Source organism: Chelon labrosus (genome assembly GCF_963514085.1).
Source record: "Chelon labrosus genome assembly, chromosome: 15".
NCBI lineage: Eukaryota > Metazoa > Chordata > Actinopteri > Mugiliformes > Mugilidae > Chelon > Chelon labrosus.
Genome location: NC_140348.1, coordinates 17,697,453 through 17,722,022, shown reverse-complemented (window position 1 = coordinate 17,722,022; position 24,570 = coordinate 17,697,453). Strand labels below are relative to the sequence as shown.

Below are 24,570 nucleotides of genomic sequence, written 5' to 3'. Positions count from 1 at the left end.
TAGTGTACTTTTTTTTTTTTTTTTTTTAACCCTTTCTATGCTCTTCTTTCCCCTTAAACAACCTCAACTGAATTAATAAGAGATATTGAAAAAGTTAAGAATGTTTTTATTTATTCAAATGTATTTAAAAAAAAATACAACTTCAAAAATAATAAAAACATGGGAATACAGAAAATATAAGACAGCAGCAGTATTTAAAGATGTATTTGAATTTTGACTTTAACAAGAGCCTTCACATACAAAAGCTCAACTTCATTGTTCGATATCTCCATAAAACTCTTTTCACATGCGTTAACAGAGGTGTGCAGGCGAAGTCAGCATCATGCCGTCTGGAGTCAGGTCACTGCTGGTTTCTTCTTCAGTTGCGTTTTGAGTTGACGTCAGCCGAGGCGGAGGGGGTGAGATGTTGACGTGTGTACTCCCAAATCAACAGGGCAGCGCTCACATGCACGTTGAGAGAGCGGATGACCCCTTGTTGAGGGATCTCCACGCACACGTCCAACATCTGGAGGAGGTTGGCAGGAATACCTTCCCGTTCATTGCTAGAAAAGCAAAGAAAGAAAGCAAACCCATTGTGGGGGTATGGGGATTTCATTCATTCATTCATTTATCTTCTGTAAATGCTTGTCCTGTGAAGGGTCGCAGGGTCTGCTGGAGCCTATCCCAGCTGTCATCGGGCAAGAGGTGGACTGGTCGGTTTACAAACATGAGAGTGATTTCAATCTACTCACCTCAGGGCGACAAAGCAAAAAAATAATATTACCTAAAACCCGCACATGCATGCCTTTTATTGTAAAGACTCTGTGTTCAACTGTAATTCTCATCTGAATTTCCAAAGAGATTAAAAGAGAACACACATTACCTTCAAGTAAAGGCTACTCAATCTGTATTTTGCAAAAATTAAATTAACAAAAAGTTAATTTATTGGGTGCAACGGACCCAACTAATAGAACAAAAAAGTCCCTAATATCATCCATACTGCACAACATCCAGTCAATTAAACTGCTGCATCAATCTATGCACTGATAACTAGATGTTTTCAGTTATTTAGCTTTATTATGTCACCCATGAGGTTTAATTTAAGAGCTCTTATCATGAGTGGCCAAGTTCGTCCTTCAGCTCCTTACAGCTACGAGCAATAATCTCTTAACACAGGTGACTCATGAGCTCAAGTCCAAGAGCCATTCCTGCCGTAATCAACGGAGAACATACCGAGATCCAGCAAAAAGGGCCGTGCAGCGCAAACATAAAGAGGTAATGAGCGTTGCGTTCAATCTCTGCAGAGGGCGGCACGCGGTAAGAAAGCGTGATTTGATGAGTTACATTCATCCCGAGCGTAAGTGGCTGAGATAATGGCGACCTGATGAGAAATTAGAGCTGGGCCACGCTGTGCTGAGGAGAGCACAGCTGTGAAAGCACTCAAGAGTGAGCTCACACATGGGGAGCTTATGCTAACAGCGCTGCTCACACCTCAGTGACTGAGCAGGGTAAAACAAAACAGGACACCTACACAGAGGGGATCAATATTAATCTCAAGCTGTTTGCAAAGCCAGCTGTACACTTTCACTGCATATTTAGGGAGAGCCATGAATCCTCTATAATACAATACTTAATGTGATTCATGATATGTTGTTGTTATTATACTTACCATAGATCACAACACATTTAATCATGATAAACTTATTGTAATTCATGATATGTCTTATCACAATGCTAACTGTGAGACACGATTTAATATTATTCCAATACAATATACTATACACCGATCAGGCATAACATTATGACCTAATATTGTGTAGGTCTCCCTTGTGTCTCCAAAACAGTTGTGACTCATCAGAGAATGGACATGGGCCTTCTGTGGTGTCTGGCAACAGGACGTTGTTAGTGGGGACCTTTGGGTCCTATGGGTTGAGGAGAGGGGCCTCTGTGGATCATCCCACAGATTGGGATGTAGTCAATCAACACATTGTGCTGTTTTTTTTTAGTTGTTTCTGAACCGTTTTTGCATGCGTGTGTGTCAGGCTGCATCCTGCTGGGGATGGCTGCTGCCATTAAGGAGTGTCATTGCTATGAGGTGGGGGTGCCTGGTCTGGTCTAGGTGGGTGCTACATGTCTAAGTAACAAATGCCATGTCCAGAAGTTTCCCAGCAGAACACTGAATTGTCACAAGATGGTCAATGTTATTTACTTCTCCTGTCAGTGGTCGTGATGTTGTGGTTGATTCTTATGTACATTGCAATGACCTTTTTTCAAAACCCAGTTATGTCCTAAGAGAAAAACTTTCTTTATCTTGTGGCCATTTTTGTTTTATCATCGTCTTCCTTCACCCAGAACATCTCCTCGACTGATCTCACCCAAAAACCTTCTAGAGGACTGAAAAATCAACTGATTTTTTAAGTCTAGGACCAAAAAGTAATTTTTTTAATATGATAAAATATTGATATTTGGCACTGATACAATATAGGCATGCAAAATATCTCCATACTATGCTGCAGTGAGATTTTTTGCGCCATCCCACATAAATCCCTCAAGCTTCTAATGATTTGCTTCAAATGGTTGAAAACTTGTTGGGTTTCATCGACACAGCTAACAGAAGCTACAGGGCAGCATTGCAAACAATACCAAACAAAGGTTAAGGTTTTCCTGCTGCCGTCATGACACTGCTTCTATTGGTTTGTGTAATTCATTTCCTCCGCTCTTCTCCTCGGGGACAGCCAATTACAGCTCAGCATGCCCCGACAGGTACACAGTGGAGAAGAGAGGCGCAAGCCCCACTGGGAACCGCACTAAAGCGGAGAGATAACATTAAACGGCCTCGTCAGCACGCACCTTTTATCTGTGTCAGAGTCACAAGGGCATGGGAAGACGGAGGCTTGCATGTATTCAAACGCAGCGGTTTGTGATGGAAAAAGAGGAGGCTTTCTGCGGTTAATATTTAAGGCTGTCATACCCCAGGAGGAGCAGGGTCTTCTCGGGGAACTGGTAGTCCTGGAGGCTGTGACTGTTAGCCGTCTGCTCCACTCCGACTATACAGTACCCTTCAGTCTTCTTCACCAGCAAGAAGTCAGTGAGCTCCAGAGGTTTCACCTAAAGAACAGACAGAGTGAGCGAGTTTAATGATGATTAGTGAAATAAAGCTGTTCTAAACACTGCCACGGGCTAATATTATCAACAGCAGATGTTTCCGCTTCACATGGTGGATGAAAAGAAGCCCCGGACATGGAGGGACTTTGGGTATTGGCAGATTTCAGAGAGCATAAAAATTAAGTTTTGTAGTTTTTGGTTCTGCCTGGGATGGCTGCTGCCATCAGGGAGTGTCATTGCTATGGGATGAGGGCGCCTGGTCTGGTCTAGATGGGTGGTACATGTTTAAGTAACATCCACATGAATGTCAGGTCCAAAAGTTTCCCAACAGAACATTGTATTGTCACAAGATGGTCAATGTTATTCACTTCTCCTGTCAGTGGTTTTAATGTTGTGGCTGACTGGTGTATGTGCACAGTGTTGGTCTTTATACAAGCAGTGTGAGGTGAGTGCAAAAGAAGGAATTGTGTTTCAGCCTCTTTCCAACAAAGCTCTCAGATCTCCAGACAGTTTTCTTGCTCACAGCAGAACATTTTACTCTGAGTTTATTTCATGCTCTTTACCTCTAGTAAAGGAAGCCAGAGTTCAGACGAGACGCTCAGAGACTGGAAGTGTTTGTCGCTCACGTGGCGGAGGCTATCCAGGACCAGAGCGCTGGCACCAAATATCTCACATGTCCGACAAAGGCCTACGAAAACACACAGACAAACAAATGACCACCCCCGTGTTGTTGACAAAATCCTGTGTTTCATGATATCTACAGGGAGGAAGGTGACTCCCTCTGTTGCTTAAGATATTTTTTTTCCCAAGGATTAAAATGTCTTCAGATGTTGTAATCCTGAGCCATCTGTGGCAGTGATGATGACTCAGCAGTTTATCATCATGGGCAGAGACAGACCTGGCAACCGAGTGGGTGATTTCAAGTAAAACATTTTGCGAAACAGCCAAGCTAACGTCGGTTGCTAGTTACATCATGCAGTATCAATATTGGCTCTGAAAATGGATCTTTTCCTCTATAAACAAATTCTGATTGTTTCGACCTCTTATCATCTGAGACAACAGCAACGGAGTACGCTCGCAGAGAACATAAAATATGTGTCCATGATAAAAGCTTCCCTGTCTAAAGTCTGATAAGAGGTGGTTTTAGTGCCAGCTTTGTTTAACCTGTTGTCCTAGATCATCACTGTGGAAGCGAGTTGCGCAAATCAAGGGAGGGAATTCACTGATTACAACGTAAAAAATGTGAAATAATGTGGTGAGTTGCGCTGCTCATCACCTCCCAAATTGGTGGGCTTATCGATGAGCGAGGCTACGACCAGCAGGGCGCCGTGCAGTTTGCCCAGTCGAGCGGCCCTCTGCGGGGGAACCAGCTGAAGTTCAGGTTCCTGTTCCTGGATGCCCAACCTCCAGGGGGTGATTTTCTTCTGCACGTCGGCCCAGCGCTCCTCCTTCTCCTGCTCACCTAAAGATACAACACTCAGTAAGAGTCATGTGTTATACAGTCCTGATTCTTGTCAGATGTGCTCCCGTACTTCTGTCTTGCTGGATCCAGTCTCCAGGCTGCAGCTGGTTCAAGTCAGGAACAGGATTTCTCAAAGGAAACGATGGACTTTCGGAGAAACATGACAGTTTCTCAAACTTCCAGGGCGGTATCCACTCATCATCGGCCAAATCTGACAGACTGGGAAAACTACAGAATATAGTCTGCAAGAGAGAAAGAAACAATTATGTTACACCGTGCTACTGTATCTCAGCAAGCTCCATCTGTTCAGAGGAAACATACTAGCGCACCTCAACGCTGTAATCCCTGATAGGATGAAAGGCACCAAAGAAGAAGTGCTCCTGGATCCTCATCCAGTTCTTGTTGGCGTTTCTAAATGTGAGACACAATAAATACGTTAGGGCATTGTGGCAAACTTTTGGAAACTACTGCAGCAGTTCTGCTCTCACCCGGTGCGCTGCATGGCCTCAGCTTGGTTCAGACAGGCCTTGACCACAGAGCATAACCCTCCCAAGGCATCCTCTTCAACTTGGCTTTCCGCCAGGCTCCACACCTTCTTCAGGGCCAGTAAGGCATACAGGCGCACACTGAAGTTATGGTTGAAACATGACTGCAAGATGATGTCTAGGGCTTTTCGCAACTGTGCTGCCTTAAACACAAAAGGGACGAAATGTAAAAACTTCCGAGGGTATCCATCAAGGGTGGTGATTAAGTCGAGAAAAAACAAAAAACAAAAGGCTTTACCTTATCATTAAGATTAGGCAAGATGATGTTAAAATGAACTAAGACTGATAGAAAGGTACAGACGCTTGTCTTGGTCTTTTCATGATCCTGCACATAAACAAAAAAACAAAAAACTGGTTGATAAATTCAGTAACAGTATTTTGTGGTAACTACGTGTACAGTGCAGGCGGTCACCATGCTGAAGCAGGCCCAGAAGCTCTCCATGTGTTGTGGATACCGAACAAGGATCAGAATCATCATCCACTCAATAAGATATTTGACCGACGCCTGGTTGCTGCAAAATCCAGCTTCAAACACACGGCTCAGCAAAGTGGCAACAAACTCCTAGACACACAAACACAGGAGAAATCACAGTCACGTGCCGAGCGGTTAATTTCCTGTGTGACTGTAAATGACAGTGTAATGGCCTTACCTCTCTGAGTTTTGGCAGCAGCAGCAGCAGCGTTTGCCACACCCGGTTTTTGACACGATGCTGCAGAGAGTTGCTATAGTAGCGTACTTTTGACTTTGATATGTCATTATCCTGGAGAGACGGAGTGGAAAGTCGAAGAGAATGGAAAAAGTCTCGTTAAAGTAGCTGGTGCTTATCTTATCATGTTAATGTGAACAATGCCCTAAATGTCAAATGTAATTAAAATACAATGAAGCAAAACAAAAGATAAACAATGCACATTATATTTTGATTGTTAATTAGAGCATGGCTAATCACTCCTGCTTTTATTTTACATGACATTATAGAGGGGGTAAGATGATTAATACACTGATCAGGCATAACATTAAAACCACTGACAGGAGAAGTGAATACCACTGACCATCTTGTGACAATTCAGTGTTCTTCTGGGAAACGACTGGACCTGGCATTCATGTGGATGTTACTTGTTACTTGGATGTGACATGTACCACCCACCTAGACCAGACCAGGCACCCCCACCCCATAGCAATGACACTCCTTGAGGGCAGCAGCCATCCACAGCAGGATGCAGCCTGACACAGGCACAAAAATGGTTTAGGAGCACCTCAAAAAGACATTAAGAATAGCACAAGGTGTTGACGTGGCCTCCAAATTCACTAGATCCCAAACTGATCAAGTATCTGTGGGATGCACTGGAACAAGCCTGATCCACAGAGGCCCCTGCCCTCAACCCATAGGACCCAAAGGCCCCCGCTAATGACATTCTGTTGCCAGACACCACAGGACACCCTCAGAAGGCCCATGTCTATTCTCTGATGAGTCACAACGGTTTTGGAGGGCTACACGATATTAGGAAGGTGGTCATGATGTTATGCCTGATCGATGTATACAAATAAATCTCATAAATGTTCCCACACAATGTTATCACCAGGCCCATGGCATTAGACAACCTACCCTTTTCAACAAATCCAGAACCAGTTCCTCTATCAGTCTTTCATGCTGCAGGTCAGAGGAGTCCAGGCGGCTCAGGAAAGCCAACACACACGTTCGTGGCAACTGATCATCTCTGTTATCACTGGAAAGCAAAAACAGGAATTCAGCCGTAAAACCAGCTACACAGCAAGAGAGACATCTAGTGGCAACATCTTAAAGCTCAGCTCTACGGCAGCTCTACAGCTCACCATGTGACTGCAACATTAGCTGCACACTCTTCTCCAAGTTGCTCCACGTATATTTGGACATCTTGGATGAGTCTGTGAAAGAGAAAGATAAAATGGTTAAAATATATCTGGGAAACAGCTGAACAAATATGAGAAATGCTGTAAAGACTCACCTCTGATCTCTCCTGAACACGGGCCCGTAGACACAAGCCTCGGCGAGAATACCGATGTGGCTGAAAACGCTAGAAAACACGGCGTCATCCTGCTCACTGCTGCCCCGATCCACAGGCAGCCACGCCTCACAGCAGTGTTCAAGCAGCACGCCAAACACTCCGCTCTTGGACTGAGACAGCTCCATGAGATCAGTGGAAATCTTAAAACAATAGATAGATGTATATATTATAGAGAATACAAGCTGAGAAATCACTGTTGCAGTTCTACATCAAAAAGACTGATGTTAATCACTTGTTTCAACGTGGCCGTAAGGGTCGGGGCCTGAGTGTGCGTCATCCTGAGCAGTTTGCGGTGGAAAGCCATGGAGACGAAGCCTTTCAGGGCTGGCCAGAAGTCATGGGCGTTCGTGCTCAGGCCCTGCACCAGCTGCCAGCTCAGAGTCACAGCTTCCACGCAGAGGGCCTCCTCGTCGCGCACTAACTGAAAAATATCATAAAAACCAACCCTTAAGCAACGGAAGGAAGAACTCTTCAACTCCTGCATCTAATTCTCATTTAAATTCTATCCAAAACTGCATGAGACTCACTTGTGGCAGCGCCGTCTCCATAAAGGTGAGAACAGGCAGCACCAGGTCACTGGGCAAGAGAGCCAGGGCCTCCACACTGCAACTCAGAGCAGCTTTAAGAGTCTGGGACACTCCAGGAATCTCTTCAGACTCAGGAATGCCGACCGCCTTAATCAGGAAGTTCAGACAAATCCACTGGTCTCGCATAAAATTGGCAGCGATGCGTCCCCAGTCTTGCTGCAGAAGACCTTGTGCTTCCAGATCACTATTAAATAAAGAAAAATACTCACTCTTAAATATTTGTGCACATATCTAAACTATTATTATTATTATTATGAAAATCTTCCTCTAACCTGGAACAGTCTGGTTTCAGCAGACATTTATTAACATTTCCAAGAGATGCTTGACTTTGCGAGGAAGAGGAAAACGGACGGTAGAAGTAATAATTCAGAGATTTCAGAACAGAAACAGTCTCTGATCGCATGTCGATCGCGCTCTGCTCCATGAGACCACACACTGTTGCCAGGGATGCCATAGTAACCGCTCTAGCCACCTGGTTTGCCACAGAAGGGATCTGGCAACGGAGAAAAAAAACATTGTGTTTGAACAGCTAAGCAACCAAACTGAATAATAAAGTTCCTGCCTGATTACAGCGGCATGATTATTTAGTTCAGTGACCTGCTGGGTCGGTTCTTCCAGGACCGCGAGGCCGTACTTGATGAGTTTGGGGAAAACACTGTGCTGAATATTCTTGTGGTGCTGCGGTGCGGTGCTGCACATGACAAACAGTTGCCTCAGGACACAAAGATACAGCTCAGCTCGCTCCATGTCGAAGAGCTGAAATTAAAAAAAAGAACCGCACAAGCGCACCATCACATTTAGCCACCAGGGGCATCTACTGTAGGTAATTGAAGCGATGGTGGTGACTTGCTGTTTACCTCCTGCAGTTCTCCGCACAGTCGTCTCAAGATAAAGCCCAGGATTGGATCGACAAGCTTCAAAATCTCCTTCTCCATGGCAACCATAACGCTATCCCCTGTAAAACAGAGGGCGAGAGAAGAAATGGTGGAGAGAATTATGAGTACTACAAGAACAAACAAAGAAAAGGTCAAATCAATGAGTTGAGCTCATTAGTTTAAATAAACTGGAATGACTGGTGAAATAGTAGGATAATGGTCAGACGTAGCAATCACATTAAATGTATGCATCAAAAAAACATGAGGAACAGCACAAGGTGTTGACCTGCCCTCCAAATTCACTAGATTCCGAACTGATCAAGTGCCTGTGGGATGCACTGGAGCAAGCCTGATCCACAGGGGCCCCTCCCCTCAACCCATAGGACCCAAAGGCCCAAACTAACAACAGCCAGACACCACAGGACACCCTCAAGAGGCCCATGTCCATTCTCTGATGAGTCACAACTGTTTTGGAAGCACAAGGGAGACCTACACAATATTAGGACGGTGGTCATAATGTTATGCCTTATCGGTGTACACAACAATACTAAAAGACTGGGTCTGTCATTGATGATTAAAAATGAAAGCCTGATCACACGTCTTCTTTCTAGAATGACACACATGTCCCTAAAGTTTAAACTGTTTCTGGACTGGATCAGATAACGATCTAAAAATCATTCATATTAGAGGGAACAGAGCAGAGAGAGATAATCCCTCACTTCCTGAAATGATGCTTTTGATTTGTTTAGTAAAATGTCAGAAACCAGAGAAATGCCATTCAGCGAAAGAAAACAATATGCAGAAAATAAATGGATGTGTTTGTGATATCTACAAAGATAATTTGATATATTTCCCAAGCAATTATTGCTACTATCCATCTAATTTTCCTCTTTCATGCTCACGAGTTTAGACTTGACAGCTTTGCCAATGTCATCATCACAAACCTTGCTCCACTCCGACACCATCTGGTATTGCTCCGAGCTGCAACAGTCTGAGCACCAGCTGCAGGCTCTTGTCACTCTTCTGCAGAGGCAAGTAGATATTGGTGCTGACTCTGCTCAGGGTGTCCAGCAGGGGAGACAGCAACGACTCCAGAGTGTCACTGATCTCTGCCCCAGGTCGACTCCTCTCCATATCCACACACAGCAGAACGGCCCTGGCCAACTTATCGGCCTCTCTGGAGTCAGGTAACCTCTCAGTCTGACCTGTGGAGCCGAAGAACTGTCTCTCAAAAGTCTCACGTAAGAATAATCACATCTACAGATACAATTATTCACCCACTTTAGACTGACCTGTGCTGGCTGGGACTCGGAGATAGGCGAGTATTTCGCCTGCAACATAAGCTCTTACAGTTTCCTTCTTTGAGGAGGTATCAGGGCAGTCTCCATCTGTGATGCTGGGTTTAAAACTGCCTTCGTTGTCCAACAGCCAGGTACACAACTGCAGGGATGTCACAGATATGTACGGTAACGATTGGTCAGTTATACATGTTCTCCAGTATCTGGTTTAGACAGCTGTTCCTTCATGTGTCTCTGTACCTGATTCCACAGCTGCGTTCCTCTACACAGAGACTCATCTGCACGGAAATGCATCAGGAAGCTAAAAACATCATCGAGAGTCACTTCACTCTGAAAAAAGATAGTAGAAAAATAATTTGTTGAAACTTTAATAGATCAATTTAACCTCATATATGTTTTTTTAACGTTGTAGTTTGGGGTATTGTTTAGAGAACATGTCATAAAGTCATTCAGTCATTTCTGGTTGAGGTTTATGTGTAACAACTGATCCTCCAGGCTGAATATCTTTGTTTGGAATAGGCTTTCATTTTTTTTCTGCTCTAGTGCATTGTTTGTACCAGGGCTTCAACTAGGGAGCTTTTTTTTTTGTATTCTTGATAAAGATCCCAGAACAAAAGATAATTCATTTTGAAAGAAAGAAAATTATGATAAAAGCATTAAATCCTTACATTGGATGAGGTTAAACCATTGATTAATTTTCTTCAGTTTCAATGTCACTTATATGATATCACAACAAAGAAAAACTCCCTTTTAACAGAAAGTAACCTTGAACGCAACCCAGCTCATATCTGCTTGAAGCTGGCCGGGTGGAGACAAAGAAAAATGAGGGGGAGGCGGGATAGAGGAGGAGGAGAGGAGAGGAGGGGAGAGGAGGGGAGAGGAGGACAATGGAGAATTAAAAACAAGCAGATAAATGTTTCTGGATGAAGAAAATATGGGTGCATATTGTAATGAATGCAATTATGACTTATATACATGGTACAAACACGAGTGCACAGTGAGAGAAAGGAGATTAGAGAAGAATTGGCCAGCACAACGAGGAAGTCCTCCAGCAGCCTAGGCCTATAGCAGCATGGGATGGTTCCAGGTTTGGGAGTTTTATAAGCTTAAGAAATGGAAAGTTTTAAGCCTAACCTTCTGAGTTTTAACCAGGTAATTGATTAAGCTTAATTTTATGAAATTTAGAGTGTATATACGGTCAATAAAAAAAAGAAATGTGAGCAAATCATTTGATCAAAGTGCTGCACATTAAATATGTTTCTATCTAACAGTTTATGCAGTGTTGCTGTCTTACCACCACTGTGAGACAGAGGGTGCTGTTCAGCAGGAAACACTGGGCAGCTCCTCTCAGCAGGACTTGATGTGTGATCATGGTGCAGCGGAGCACCTCTCTGTAGAACATGGAACAAAAATCAGCTTCCTCATAACCAGCTTGGACACAGTCTGTCCAACTGTAAACATAATGAGTTACCTCAGAGCAGTGAGCCCAGTGATACCCAGCAGCGGACTTGGGGGGAGTTTGGACAGAGCCTGCGAGAGGAAGAGGAGGGGTACTGCACACCAGTGCTTAGAGCCCAGCTGCTGAATCAGCTGAAGCAGCACGCAACCTGCAGAGCAAACAATAGTCAGAGATGAACAGGCAATTTATGCTGACACGCATTCTGTGTGGAGTCTGTCCTCTGTGTACCTCTTTCTTCTGAAGGCAGGCTGCTGAAGAACGTGGCCATAAAGACTTGCAGTTTAACCGCCAGCTCAGGACAGTCCCCTACACTCTGACCAGCTGATCTACATGTGGACAGAAGCTGGGTTAATTAAGGGAGGCGCAAACGAGTACTCAAGAACATAATCCTGTAGAGAAGTGATTCTGCATGTTTAGGTGTTTTGAAATCCTCACCTGTAGAAGAGTGAAGTTTCAGAGAGGACATCCATAAAGGGGCCAACAATAAACTACAGAGCGACACAACAGAAGAGGAAACTTTAATACAAACATGTAACTATGAAAAGATTTCTTTATAAAATTGAATGAAAAAAAAAAAACTGTGTCTGAGCCTGTACCTGAGAAAAGGCCGAAGCAAAGGTGAACTGCTGGAGAACCTGCAGCTCCAGCAGATGACACACTCCCTCTTTCATTAAGGATTTATTCTCGCTGTGGAACATGCGCTGGTACACACACAGCAGCCAGGAGGGATGGAAGAGGCCTTGACCTGGAGCTGCAGCACAGACAGAGCATTGGAGTAACAAATAACGAGCGTCAGAGATGGGATATAAATCACTAAGATGTACGATAGGCAAGAGTTTCCTTTGTATCTCTATTACATTTTAACATGAACAAAAACGTCTAGTTGTGCTTCTGCAATTTACTTATTTTAATTACCTTAAACCCATTTACAACATAAAGACGTAAAGATGAAACATTTATATGACCCAATTACCTTGACTGTCGTTCACTGTAGTTTGGATCAACGTGTCTATTCTGTTTAAAACTGGCCGTACGACGTGAACCTGCAGAGGAAAAGGAGACAAGTAATAACATAAAGCTGCATCACCGCTAAACAGGAAGTGAAACAAGCTTCATGGAGGATTTCCAACCTGGTTTTCCTCCAGAGTTTCCATCACCAGCGCGTAATCCTCCCAGAACTCTCTCAGCAACTTGCTCTTCTTTGGATCCCATTTGAACAAGGTCTCCTCTGACACAAGAGAGACAGATGGATCAAACAACAGGCCGTTCAACCTAAAGCTGGGGCAGAGTCTGCAATCTTACCTTCGCTTGATGGAGATAGAGGACAGGCTGACCCATCCTCTTCTGACAAGGCAGCGCACCTTTTCAGCAGGTACAACGCCCTCTTCCGAGACAGGCTGTCTCTGTGAATGAGTCCGTCCTGAACCATCCTCCAGAACTGCAGGCACAGGCGAGGGTCGGGCTCACATGAGAAAGAGGAAGAGGAAGAGGAGGAGGGCAGGCTGTGAGGTTTCAGAAGGTGGTCCGACAAGGCGGTCAGACACAGCAGAGTCCGCTCTGTGACCACAGGGGTGGGACTGGTGGAGTGCCAGCTGCACAGATCATCCAGGATCACCTTGAGGATGCTTTGTAACCTCTCACCGCTGATGCAGGTTAGGAGGGTCAAGATCATCCTGACTGTGATTTTGGAGACCAGTGCGTCAGGCAGTGTTCTGATGGAGGACAGCGTAGTTGATAAGGTGGTGAGTGTGAGCTGTTCATCCTCTGAGAGAAAGGGTATAAAAGCAGCCATGACTTCACTGGCAACCTCCACACTGAGTCGCCCCGGACCGGGCAGCTCCTCATCTGACATCTGCAAAGACGGCAGGATGGAGAGGACAGCCTTCCTCCACACAGCCTCGTTACACAGAGGGGCAGAAACACTCACAAGCCTGCAGGCAGCAGCTGTACTCTCCCTGCAGCGAACATCCTCACCAGCTTCTGCAGAGATCCTGGACAGGAAAGGCAGACATTTCGTCCAGATGACGGACTCAATTTGATCTTGTACACGTCGTCGCTTCGCGTCTGTTAATGAAGTTGAGCCAGCGTCGGCTAAAAGTGGTCCGAGTCCTTCGATAAAAGCTGTCAGAGCCTCCACTCGCTCCGTCTCCGGCCACGACTCATTGGGCCAGGACAGAGATTCAAATAAAAGCTCGTAGTCAGGAGAGCTGGACAGGACCGCGTTGATTAAAACGGAATACATTGTCTGCTACACCGCCAGCACCAAAGACGCTAAACAACACCGGCTTCTCTGCTCACGGCTGCCATGAGCAGCACGTTGTTCCAGACGGAATGTAAACTTCCGCAAACGTAGTCACAAACTCTCGCGAGATGTGGGAGGCAATAAATGAGAAGTGCTCCCTCTCAACTCCATATAATGTTAAATATCAAAACAAACGCTACACTAGCGGAACAGTGCACAAATGAAAACGCTTGATCTCATTTAGTAGCATTAAGAGTTTATTTTTCACTATCATAAAAAACAGTGCTAAGATAAAAATGAAGTATTGTAATGTAACACTGTTCATACACCGATCAGCCACAACATTAAAACCACTGACAGAAGAAGTAAATAACGTTGACCCTCTTGTGACAATACAATGTTCTGCTGCGAAACTTTGGGACCTGGCATTCATTCGTGTGGATGTTACTTAGACATGTACCACCCACCTAGACCAGACCAGACCCACCCCCCAGTATCTGTGGGATGCACTGGAACATGTCTGATCCACAGACACCCCTCCCCTTAACCCATAGGAACCAAAGGCCCCCACTAACAACAGTCTGACACCACAGGACACCCTCAGAAGGCCCATGTCCATTCTCTGATCAGTCACAACTGTTTTGGATGCACAAAGGGAGACCTACACAATATTAGGAAGGTGGTCATAGTGTTATGTCTGATCGGTGTATATTATTGGCATTATGTGATCATTCTTCTGTGTTATATGATTGACAGCTATTAGTGATGACCACATATTGAATAAAAGACATCCGTTCTTATGTACAAAACTGTAACAATAATGAATGAGAGGGAAAAAAAGAGAAAGGTTTTTTTGTTCAGGGATTACATAAAAAAAATACTGCAGATTCACTGTACACTCACTGGTTACAGAAATAGCGCTTCACAAATAATACTTTTCTGTTGTAATTACGACAGCGGCTGTACAGTATTGAATGGGGCAGCTTTGGGTGAATGCTTTGCCTCCTGTAAAGGGGTTCAATTTTCTACATCAGTAGCTACAGTACACTGCTGCAGAAGACTAATAGGAAAAGCATGTCAGAGCACACTATACAAAAACTGTATTATAAAATATATATTTTTAAAAAGAGGATGATAAAAGGTATACAGGAGCACAGACATTAGCACCATGGCTTTGGAAGATAGATTCTCCTGAATAAAACAAAGACATGTTTGCATACACAATAAGGCTAATGACAAGTAAATTAACACTGCACACAACTGCAGCATCTATTACTGCCAAATTTTATGCCTCTGACGTTGACCTATTCAGACACTTGAAAGTTTCAACAGTGTGAACGTGACACACAATAACCTTGATTAGACATGAAATCCAATAAAATAGTGCAAGACATATGTACACAACATAAAACATTAATAAATATCCTCGGTTTACAAACTGAAATGCTGCAGAATTAGATCTCCGACATCTAATCCACAGCTTCTGGAAGAAGAATGCAGGGTCCAGTCATTTTCAACAATGTCTCTCTGCAACTTGAAGTAAGGTCATCCACAGAAAACAATGAGAATCATGTGTTGACAACCTGTGAGTTAAGTGGCGGTGTGAGAAGGGGTGTGTTCATCTGCGCTTAAAATATTCAGAGTATGAATTCCAGGAACTGTTCATCACCCAACATGTCCAGGGAGAGGCAGTTGTTGGACCTACGGCCATAGAAGGAAGGTTTGGACTGGCAGTGCAAAAGGGGGTAATAACTGTGATCAACAGAGGCCTTTGTGTCTGTTGAGGCGTCGGGGAGCCCAAAGGTGTAGCTGTGGGAGGAATCAGGCGGCAGCGTCAACCCCAGGGGTGCTGGAGGTGGGAACAGACGAACATCATCTAGACTGTGGCTGTGACGATCCACGCAAACTTGTGCTTTAGGTTTCAACATCTGGAACACAGCGAAAAAGTCAAAGATAAAAACTACGGAAATATAATGACGAAACCAAAAAAAAGTCAAAGTAAAGGAAATCGATGACTGACCTGTTTTAACACATCCTTGTCGCACAGTTTCCCAGCATCATTATCACTGTCTGAATGACACCCTTCGTTGTCTGTGGAGTCAACATGATTTTTTAAGTCAATTTTGACAAAGACGAGAAAAAATGCTTGAAAAAATAAATGCAATTTTTTGGTATGCAGTGCCTGGATGAGGACAGTCAAATTATTTATACCTGCTGGTGACTGAGTCTTTGAGGAAAGTTCTGCACAATCTACTGACACTCCTTCAAGAAGATCAGCCAACTGGAACATCTCATCAGGATCATCTACAAGAGCCTCCTTTGGGTGTCCAGCATTGGTCTGGATCTCTGTAAAAAAAAGTTTTAGACATCTAATTGTTAAAGAAAATTCATCTGCTGCAGCCACATGCACATTTAAAACCAATCTTGTGAAACTGTGCAATTATTTCAAGTTGTATATGCATTCAGTATAATTGAAAACAACAAGGGATGCAGAACAGGTTTCGAACTGTATTTATTAAAGGGGAAAACTTTATGTTCATATTTTATTATATAATCATATACGTTCCTATTTCATATTCTATTACCACCATATATCTTGATTACTATCTACTTATTTAAGGGTAAAGACAGTCCAGAGAAGTAAACTAATCAACAGTAACACAGCTGCTGTCCGTTTCATTTAGCATCCATTTACTCCAAAAACCACACATAAATTAAGATGAATAAGACTTCCTGTTTGTGCTTCTTCTCACCTTCTTCTTCATCTTCCATTCGAGCCTTGCTGCCCGTGTCAAACCCAGAGGTACAGGAGCTGCCTTGGCTGATCGCTGAGCTGAAACATTTCTCTGTTTGCCGTTGACCTTCCTCCTCCATTGAGACCATCTCTGCATTGATGCTGTGTTGGCGGGCATCTGCTTCGATTCCAGAGCTGCTGGTGGAGTGTCTGGACAGACCAGGGCTGCTTTCACTGCCTGGTGGGTCCAGATCCAGGTCATCACTGATATATGACTCTCTGTAACACTTCTTTTCTAAAAATGAAGAAAATGTATTTTAAACAAAAGAAAATCAAAGACAGATGTTAAGAAGTTGTTTGCCAAGGATACTAGTTATTGGGTACACTGCCAGAAGCTATAAAGCTGTTGTCAGTGTTTCCTTGTGTTTATACAGCAGTGCCAATAGTATTCATTATAAAGTCGCTGCTAATTGATTTAGATATTATAACTACATTTTTCCAAAATGACCACAGAAGTTCAAAATTACAAATATTGACATCGATGCAAATGTTGTTATTGAACACTTATTTGTAAAGAAAAGACTTTTCATAAGTAATGTAGCTATTAATGGCCACTGAGGTGTTCTGAGTTCAAGTGGCCCCCAGCCAAGATACTTGTCTTGTTCTGCATTTCCTCCTCCCTCCCCTACCTTTGCTCTCCTCCAGCTGGCGGAGGTGTTTAAGTGCAGGCTGGAGGCTGAGGTAGAGCTGGTGGCTGCTGCTCAGGTGCAAGAGGAGGTGGCGCGAGCGGAACGATGATCCCGTGTAGTAAACCAGCTTCCTGGCTGATGGCAAGCCATCTGGCTGGATCTCAAATTTCTTTCCCTGAAAGGAACAACATATTATACACAGGGAACATAGCCAATGCCCAATAAATAATTACGAGGATTCCACTTAATAGTAACGGAGAACGAAAATGAGTTCGTACCAGGAAGGTAAGACGTCCCACATTTGACCAGGGGAAATCATACAGCAGCTGTCGCACATTGGTCACCTCCTATGAACACAAACCACACACACACATGCACTCAATTAAAAAACAATAGATTTCTGGATGTCTAACCTACTTAGATGTACGTTAACATCAGTGATCAATAATCAATTGTCGTTTCTGAACCATCTGGACTTCGAAGAGGCCAAGGGCTTCTTGAGGTATATCACGGTCTGTTGGCTTTTAAAATCAGCCAGGCCTGGAGAGCTAATCCCCCCCAGATGGCCCCTGATGGACAGATCAAACAACTGACAGGCATGGCAGGCAGCTCCTATCTCCTGATGGACTGCTGTTGGTGGCAATCCCACACATTCCTCACACATCTTGTCAGAGCTTTTATAGGGCTACAAATGCCCTATAGACCGAACCTGTGAGCAAACACAGATTCTCTTTCTTTTACGCATGTGTTGACGCACATACTCCACATTAATAACGCACTCGCACATGCACGCACCTGATAAACTTGCATTCCTCGCAGGGTCAGGCCAAGCAACGCCGTTCCTCTCTCCTCCTTTTTGTCCTGGACAAACGAATGATGAGATGTCAGAGAGGCATCTGAGCGACTCAGATAAGACAGCAATCTCACAGTTAAGCCTCGCTCCTGGTTCACTGGGAAACACTGAGCTGACGCAAACAACAAGTTTAAAGTGATAGCACATTACGCAACGGATGGGCCGGCGTTCAAATTATTACTCAGTGGTTGAGTGATTTTGAAAATGGGGAGGACAAGAAACTGCAATAGATGGAGGGTTACATAATTGACCTGCAGTCATTTGTCCAGCGCAGCTCAAATGAAGCTAAACTAACAGTTTTTGTGCCGTGAAAGATTAAATTTCTCCTAAAGGGAAGAAATATGCATGGAATGGAGAAAACAACTTACATTCACCAGCAGCTTAAATAATCATCATACAGTGTTACTTAGGCAAATAAACAGACTGCAGTATGGCATGAATATAAAAACTTAGTCCAATCATACAGTTTAAGGTGGAAATCTCAAAGATTTCCATTTAAATAAATGTCTGTTAAGTCACTATCTATTGTCAAATGAGGTAACACAATGGTGAATGATGAAAGAACTGTAATGTTCAATATTTTTACTATAATAAATTAGGTATTGGATATGAATCCAAATCCAAAATTGTTCAGAGACTGCAGTTAAAACAAACAAAACATTTCCCAGAGCTGCGGCTTTATATTAAAAGCATTTAACTGGCAAACCAAGAACTGGCTTTTATCATGAAGAAGTCAGAGCAAATCCTGAGTCAGTGAACCTGAGCACTTACCACTATCGTCCACCATAAATGAGTCTTTGAAGCAAGACACCAGACATCTTTAGCATTTTACGGCGGTGGATCAGTTTGAAATGTCACAGGGAGTGATTGTTTGTTTTACGGCTCACAGAATTCTGTGACTTGTAATATTAAAACCGTTTGCTGTTACTACAACGTAACAGGCATCATCAAATTAGCCAGGACGTAAATCTTCTGCCACTGCCACTTTAAAGTCTAACTAAACACTAAAACTAAACACACCTTTTGCAGTCTGTAAAACGTGACAGGTACGTCCTCCAACTGACACGACTCTCTGATGAAGTGGAGAGTGGCGTCTCGAGAAGACATGCCCCACAGCTCCTGATGTACTTTGGGCCCATGGCAGAGCAGATAGTTCACTCCACGTTTAGCTATAATCTGCGAAAGGAAGAAATAAATATCAACACTATATCCCCTTAAACTGTAATACTCTTTTTTTTTTTTTTAAATGTTTTTAATAGTTGCTGCCACATTGCGACACCTACCCAGGGGGGAAAGTACTCCTTAGGTTCAAAATAAGGGCTGACCTCCATACCCTCGCTCGGCAGAGGGTGGTCACCGAGGTCAGCCTGCAATGCGTAACCTGCCAGCTGGAAGTACACCTCCTCCTGCTGACGGCATTCAGAGCGAAGCACCCGTTCTCGCAAGTCAGAGTAATACAGACGCCGTGCCTTCCGTTCACTGGTACCAAATACACCAAGAAAGAGGAGGAAACCACACAAAAAAAAACATGTCAGGGCAAAGGTTCATAAAGATTGAGCCATTAATAAAATAAAAAAAGAAGCTAGTAGTGAAAATAACATACCAAAGTAGTCTACCATTCTCTACGTAGTACTGCACTTTGAGGCAGAGTAATAGGGGCAATGGTCTCTTGTGTACGCCCTGTGGAAAGAGACATATCAAATTAGTCTGACGTGTATTATCGTCTTTTTGTCATGCTAAGTTGAGGCGTGCATGCCCCTGAACTGTACCTCCCAATTAACTAAGTAACATGTGTAAAAGTTTGTAAAGTGAGTGGCTCAAAACTAAAAACTGCCTTACCTTTACTGAATCTTGCCTCCAATCCTTAGGAAAGTACTTTGTCAGTTTTTCATCCATGTCTAAAAATATGTGCTCATTGTCTGGAATGAGGAAAGACGAGGAGACAGTTGGTAAGCAAACAAAACAATAATGAAGCCAAGCGTGAAATTTGTCCGACAATGGGATTCACTGGGGTGAAAGAAAAAAGCCCTTGTTCTTTCATTTGTGAATGAGGCTACTAGGAAGCTGTGACGACAATGCTAATGTCAATGTATCCGTTTTCTACTTGGAACGCAACATAGCTTTGGTATTTTGGCAAAATTTCCGTTAATGTGAATCAACACTTTCTGTTGGCTTTAAAAAGGTGTTTTTAACCTGTGCCGAGTGGGGCATCACCCTGGGGCCAATCCTATGACTCATGACACAGGCATTTTTAATCTGATCCACCGTATCTCTTTTGTTCAACTTTATATAGCCAAATCGTGCTCGCAAAGCTGTTTCACAACCATCTATCTTTTCTTTCTCACTCTGACTCATCGCAACTCCTTCGCCTCTCATTCGTCTTTGAAGCCTTTGAGTGAGAGTTGAGTAACGCAGCCTGTGTGTCATGACGAGTCCCCCCTACTTCTTTTTTTCCCAATTCCACTCCCACCCTCCTCTTCCCATCATCAATCCATCCCTCCTCAGTGAAGCGGAGGAATGCCAGGGTGCATTCCAGGCTTAATGAAGTTAATATTGCAGGAATCCAGGCCTAAGTGATCGCTGAACCAACACCACAAAAACAAAAGGCTGCTTGTTCAAGTGGTGAGCCACACAAGATTACCGAGGCATTTCAGCGTATTTGTACGACACTACGAAATACAAAGTTCTGAACTTTGGATTACACCATTTAATTATGCAGACTGGGAGGGCAGAATGATGTTTCTATGTTTTGTTTTAGTGAAATGGCTTTTTGGTTGAAATAGTTTCCCCATTATTACATAAACACATACCACTACAGTAACCCATTATCACAATCCCAACATAACTTTTATTAAATGTTGTGCTTCCTATTCTATCAACGTAATTTCTTTGTTCTGTTCAACACTGCTGTGCCGTCTAGTGTGAAGAGTCCGTTCAGGTTCACGGGCTGAGGGGTCAATGAGGAGTGAACTTACCTTTCACCACTGTGAGGCCAAAGAAGTGCAGCTCCTTGATTCCAAGAAGTTCTGCCACTCGATTAAAAACATCCTGCCCTGTGGACTTTAGCTGGAGCACGTGAAAAAGAAGCAAAGACGTGTGAATTCAATATGGTGCAACCAAAACACTGTAGTAATAAGCAGAACTGTGAACACCTTGAGACATATTGAACACCCACCCCGACAGTGATGTCCAGCTGGTCTTTGTTGGGGAGGAGAACACATATGGTTCTCTCCTGCTTTATTGAGGAGGACATGATGTTTTGTGTTCGCCTGTGGAAAGTTTTCTCTCTGTGTAGAACTGCTTCAGTTTTTTTTCCTCCTCTTTTGCTTCTTCTATCCTTTACTTTTCATCTATCCCAGAGTAGTTCCTCCATATTGAATCTAAAAAGACAGATGATATCACGGTAAAAAAAAAAAACATGTGGGCTATGAAATCATCAACTCCTCCAAACTAGAAGAAATTCACCAAAACACCCCACCTCAATTAGATGTTTTAGGCTGCACTGTATAACATGTAATCTATTGCACTACTGCGTTTGCGTGTTGCTAATGAGTCGTAGCAAAAACAATCCCATTCTCAGACATAAGCATGTGGATGCCTCGCATTATCCCACAACCAAGATTAACACAAAACTGCCTTGTCCATTGTGAGGCCAAATGTTTCCTCATTATAGAATTATCTTCCAGAGAAATCAACCAAACATAAACCATCTTGACAGAAATAATCTGCAAACCCTTTGATAATGCACAATTTCAAGAAGAAGTAAATTCAATTAGCTTATCGTGGTGTAATCCTGGAAACAATCAGATAATCCTAGTGCATCTGTTTTCTTACCAACTGCAGCAACTCAACATTATAGAATGTAATTCTATTATTGCAGCTTGTGCTCAGCGTAGCAACACAAATGATCATTGTGGCGGGAAGTCTGCCATCGAACAAGGTTCACCTGAAAATTGCCTCACTCTGCCGACCCGAAGCCCCAACTGGTACGGGGCTCATCAGATTAAAGTCTAAGAATCAATTAATCAGGTTAATTACTGCTGTGCGCCGACTCTGATCCCTTTAAATCCCGCTCTGGACGATAACCAGTAAAAAAAAAATACACACAACAACAAATGAAATGAAGCCGCCTGCTCTTGTGCGCTTTCAAGTATAAAGAAAATATTTTTGTAGTTTTTAACTGACAAAACAAGCAACCAGTCTGATGAGAAACTTTGAGGTTTCTTTTTGTCATACTTGTGTTAACAAATTCTTGATACCTTTCACATTCAAATACATTTTGACATATTCAAAAGCATCACATGTAAAAGGTGATTAAAACAAATCATAAGATCACAAAACATTATGAAAAGCCACTGCTGCCAGAGTGCAAAACGAGTTGTGGGAACTGCAAAAGTAAACGCTCTTGGCTCACGGTGTAAAATATTTGTCTTCCCAAATATGATTTAAGGACATGTTCAAACACAGCCTCGCTGATATCTGGGTGTCAGCACAAACAGACATGAAAAAAAAAAAACCTGAAATTCCAGTAGCCTGAACATCTGACTTATTTACGACACTGACAAAATAAACTGTTCATTTAAACTCACGCTATACAAACTCTAAACAGAAGAAAACTACATTTTCAAGCTGACAATGTATAAATAGTTCCTTTTTAAGTTTTAAGTCATGGAGTTTATTTAAAGTATAATGTGTACCCATAACAACAGTGCTATAGTACTCTGGTTGGTCATTGTACTTTAACGTGAGCTTATATATGTCAATAGAGTTGCATTTATGTAATAGATTTTAAATGACACGTGTAGAGTAAATGAAAACACCTATTCAAGACAAAAAAAAACCAACAAGGTTGAATCATATTGAATTTGTAAGAAAAAGGGTTGCACCTATTTGAAAGCAATTTATACGTAACATTATTAAGAGGAGAAAACGTGTTTTGGACGTGGATGTTGATGGGTGTGTGTGTTCATTTTCCCTCTTTCACTTTGTGGCACTTAAAATTGCGAGGACAAGTACGTGAAGCAATCAACACATTCCTGGGAACAAGGCAAACTGTTGAGGAAGTAATGAAGAGGTGAATCCAGTCCAACGTTGGTCATTTTATGCATAAAAGCTACACTAGCCTTCACAGCATCCGAACAAGTTTACCATCAGTCCAAACGGTGTTGGCAGGACGTCTTCAGCCATCCCCTAATGTTGCTGACCAGGGTGAAACCTGGCATCACATGAGAGCAGCCATCTGCATGCTTTAATTCCCCTCCAAGACTGTTATAATCCCTACTTCTGAGCACACTGCTGGCTGGTGGAAAAAACAACATCCTCTCTCTGCAGTGTGCAAGCTGCAAGAGCCTCAGCTCCCCACTAAAACCATAAGTGTATTTGAATAAACACTGGAGCACCGTTTACACTCATCTACATTAAAAACAAGGAGAGTGAGACTTATTTGCTGAGATTTTTTTTTGCTGTGAGATTTTACTTGTGTTTGTTTTTCATGTTATGAATAAAACAGACTTTTTCTTTAGAAGCAACAGGCATCACAGACATGTCCCAGGTACATTAAACTCAACAATTGTATGTACATGTATTCAACGTTGCTCAAGGCAACATAACGCAACACTGTAAGTTAGCAGTCTTCAGTTTGGTCCTATTTAAAAGTGAGCAACAATTCAGAGGGAGTTAATTATAAGTTTAAAACAGTTTCAAAGTACCAACTCTTATTTTTGTCCCCTATAAGAAAAGTTTGTTCGTATCGTAAGTTGTAACGTTACATCACAACAGTGCAACAAGTGCATCACTAAGTCACCCCACTCATTTATAGTTTGGTATGAAGCAGTAAATTACTTACTATCACAATATAACAAGCGAAGGAGTTCAAGTGTCAGTCGCAGCTCCTCTCAAAACGTATTCAAACTCTGTCTTCTTTCCTTATCCGTGTAAAAACATGACAGAAGCAAGGAGGCCACCGGCTCACCCCACTCCCCATTGCGTGTTCTAGCAAAGCTTCGGTTCAACCACCCTGAAGCCTAAACGATTGGTACGTACCATTTTCGATCGTTGCGGGGGTGCTTTGCCGTGAACTGAAGTCGTGTCGAGACTATTGAAGTGTTGTATTCACGTCCTCTTTAACTATTATAACCCTTAAACATTTACACTAACTAAATAAACTCACTACATTGTTAATATAGGAATGTCATCGTCGTAATAATTAAATTAATCTGAACGAACACCCCCTTTTCTTGAGTTAGTATAGTAAGTCGCGCTAATTAGAGGTCCAAGCACAAGTGTTGAAAACGGTTGAATTCATCGATGGGAACTTCCAGTGATTTCTGGTAAACAGTGAGATCTTATAATTTGCGTTCTTGTATTTTGGATAATATGCGGGCTTTTTCTTTATTTCTAATGAGCCCACTCTAATGGTTGAAGTGTATAGAAAGTTGTTTATCAAGAGGGTGGTGAACCTCGTGCGGTAATCCTTATTTATAATGAAAAGGGGGCCATTTAAAGAGGCTGGATGACTCATTACAGGACTGAAAATACGTGTGATGACTGGAACAGCAGTCACTACAATCCACTCATTTGTCACCGCATCTAAGGGGGGTTTAAAAGGGGAATTTCAGATGTAGAATAAGCACTAAAAGTTTTATTCTTGGCAATAAAGGCGAGGAGATATGCATGACATAAAAGGCATCACTATTCAGT

At 42.9% G+C, this 24,570-nt stretch overlaps 2 protein-coding genes across 3 annotated transcripts; both read right to left on the bottom strand.

The window, feature by feature from the left end:
* Window positions 1–146: 146 nt before the first annotated feature.
* On the bottom strand, window positions 147–13,655 carry tarbp1 (TAR (HIV-1) RNA binding protein 1). Its single transcript, XM_084562271.1, has 29 exons — window positions 12,656–13,655; window positions 12,484–12,581; window positions 12,327–12,396; window positions 11,950–12,104; window positions 11,789–11,841; window positions 11,582–11,679; window positions 11,366–11,501; window positions 11,189–11,285; window positions 10,135–10,224; window positions 9,889–10,036; window positions 9,541–9,801; window positions 8,579–8,676; window positions 8,319–8,477; window positions 7,994–8,214; window positions 7,662–7,905; window positions 7,367–7,555; window positions 7,075–7,274; window positions 6,923–6,994; window positions 6,696–6,816; window positions 5,742–5,852; window positions 5,504–5,653; window positions 5,330–5,416; window positions 5,035–5,234; window positions 4,876–4,957; window positions 4,617–4,788; window positions 4,361–4,546; window positions 3,648–3,772; window positions 2,951–3,087; window positions 147–542 (listed from the first exon to the last, which is right to left on the bottom strand). The coding sequence occupies exons 1-29, from the start codon at window positions 13,593–13,595 to the stop codon at window positions 359–361; spliced, it is 4,884 nt and encodes a 1,627-aa protein (XP_084418397.1). The 5' UTR covers window positions 13,596–13,655; the 3' UTR covers window positions 147–358.
* Window positions 13,656–13,840: 185 nt separating this feature from the next.
* On the bottom strand, window positions 13,841–23,854 carry LOC311500117 (FERM domain-containing protein 6). Of its 2 annotated transcripts, none has more exons than XM_084561317.1 (14): window positions 23,713–23,854; window positions 21,047–21,251; window positions 20,847–20,937; window positions 19,711–19,790; window positions 19,475–19,551; window positions 19,155–19,350; window positions 18,892–19,047; window positions 17,814–17,879; window positions 17,297–17,365; window positions 17,019–17,193; window positions 16,349–16,624; window positions 15,807–15,941; window positions 15,616–15,686; window positions 13,841–15,523 (listed from the first exon to the last, which is right to left on the bottom strand). In XM_084561317.1, the coding sequence occupies exons 2-14, from the start codon at window positions 21,122–21,124 to the stop codon at window positions 15,233–15,235; spliced, it is 1,761 nt and encodes a 586-aa protein (XP_084417443.1). In that variant the 5' UTR covers window positions 21,125–21,251; window positions 23,713–23,854; the 3' UTR covers window positions 13,841–15,232. The 2 variants fall into 2 exon arrangements, with proteins under 2 accessions (XP_084417443.1, XP_084417442.1); XM_084561316.1 differs by having other exon boundaries at window positions 23,717–23,854.
* Between the last annotated feature and the right edge of the window lie 716 nt (window positions 23,855–24,570).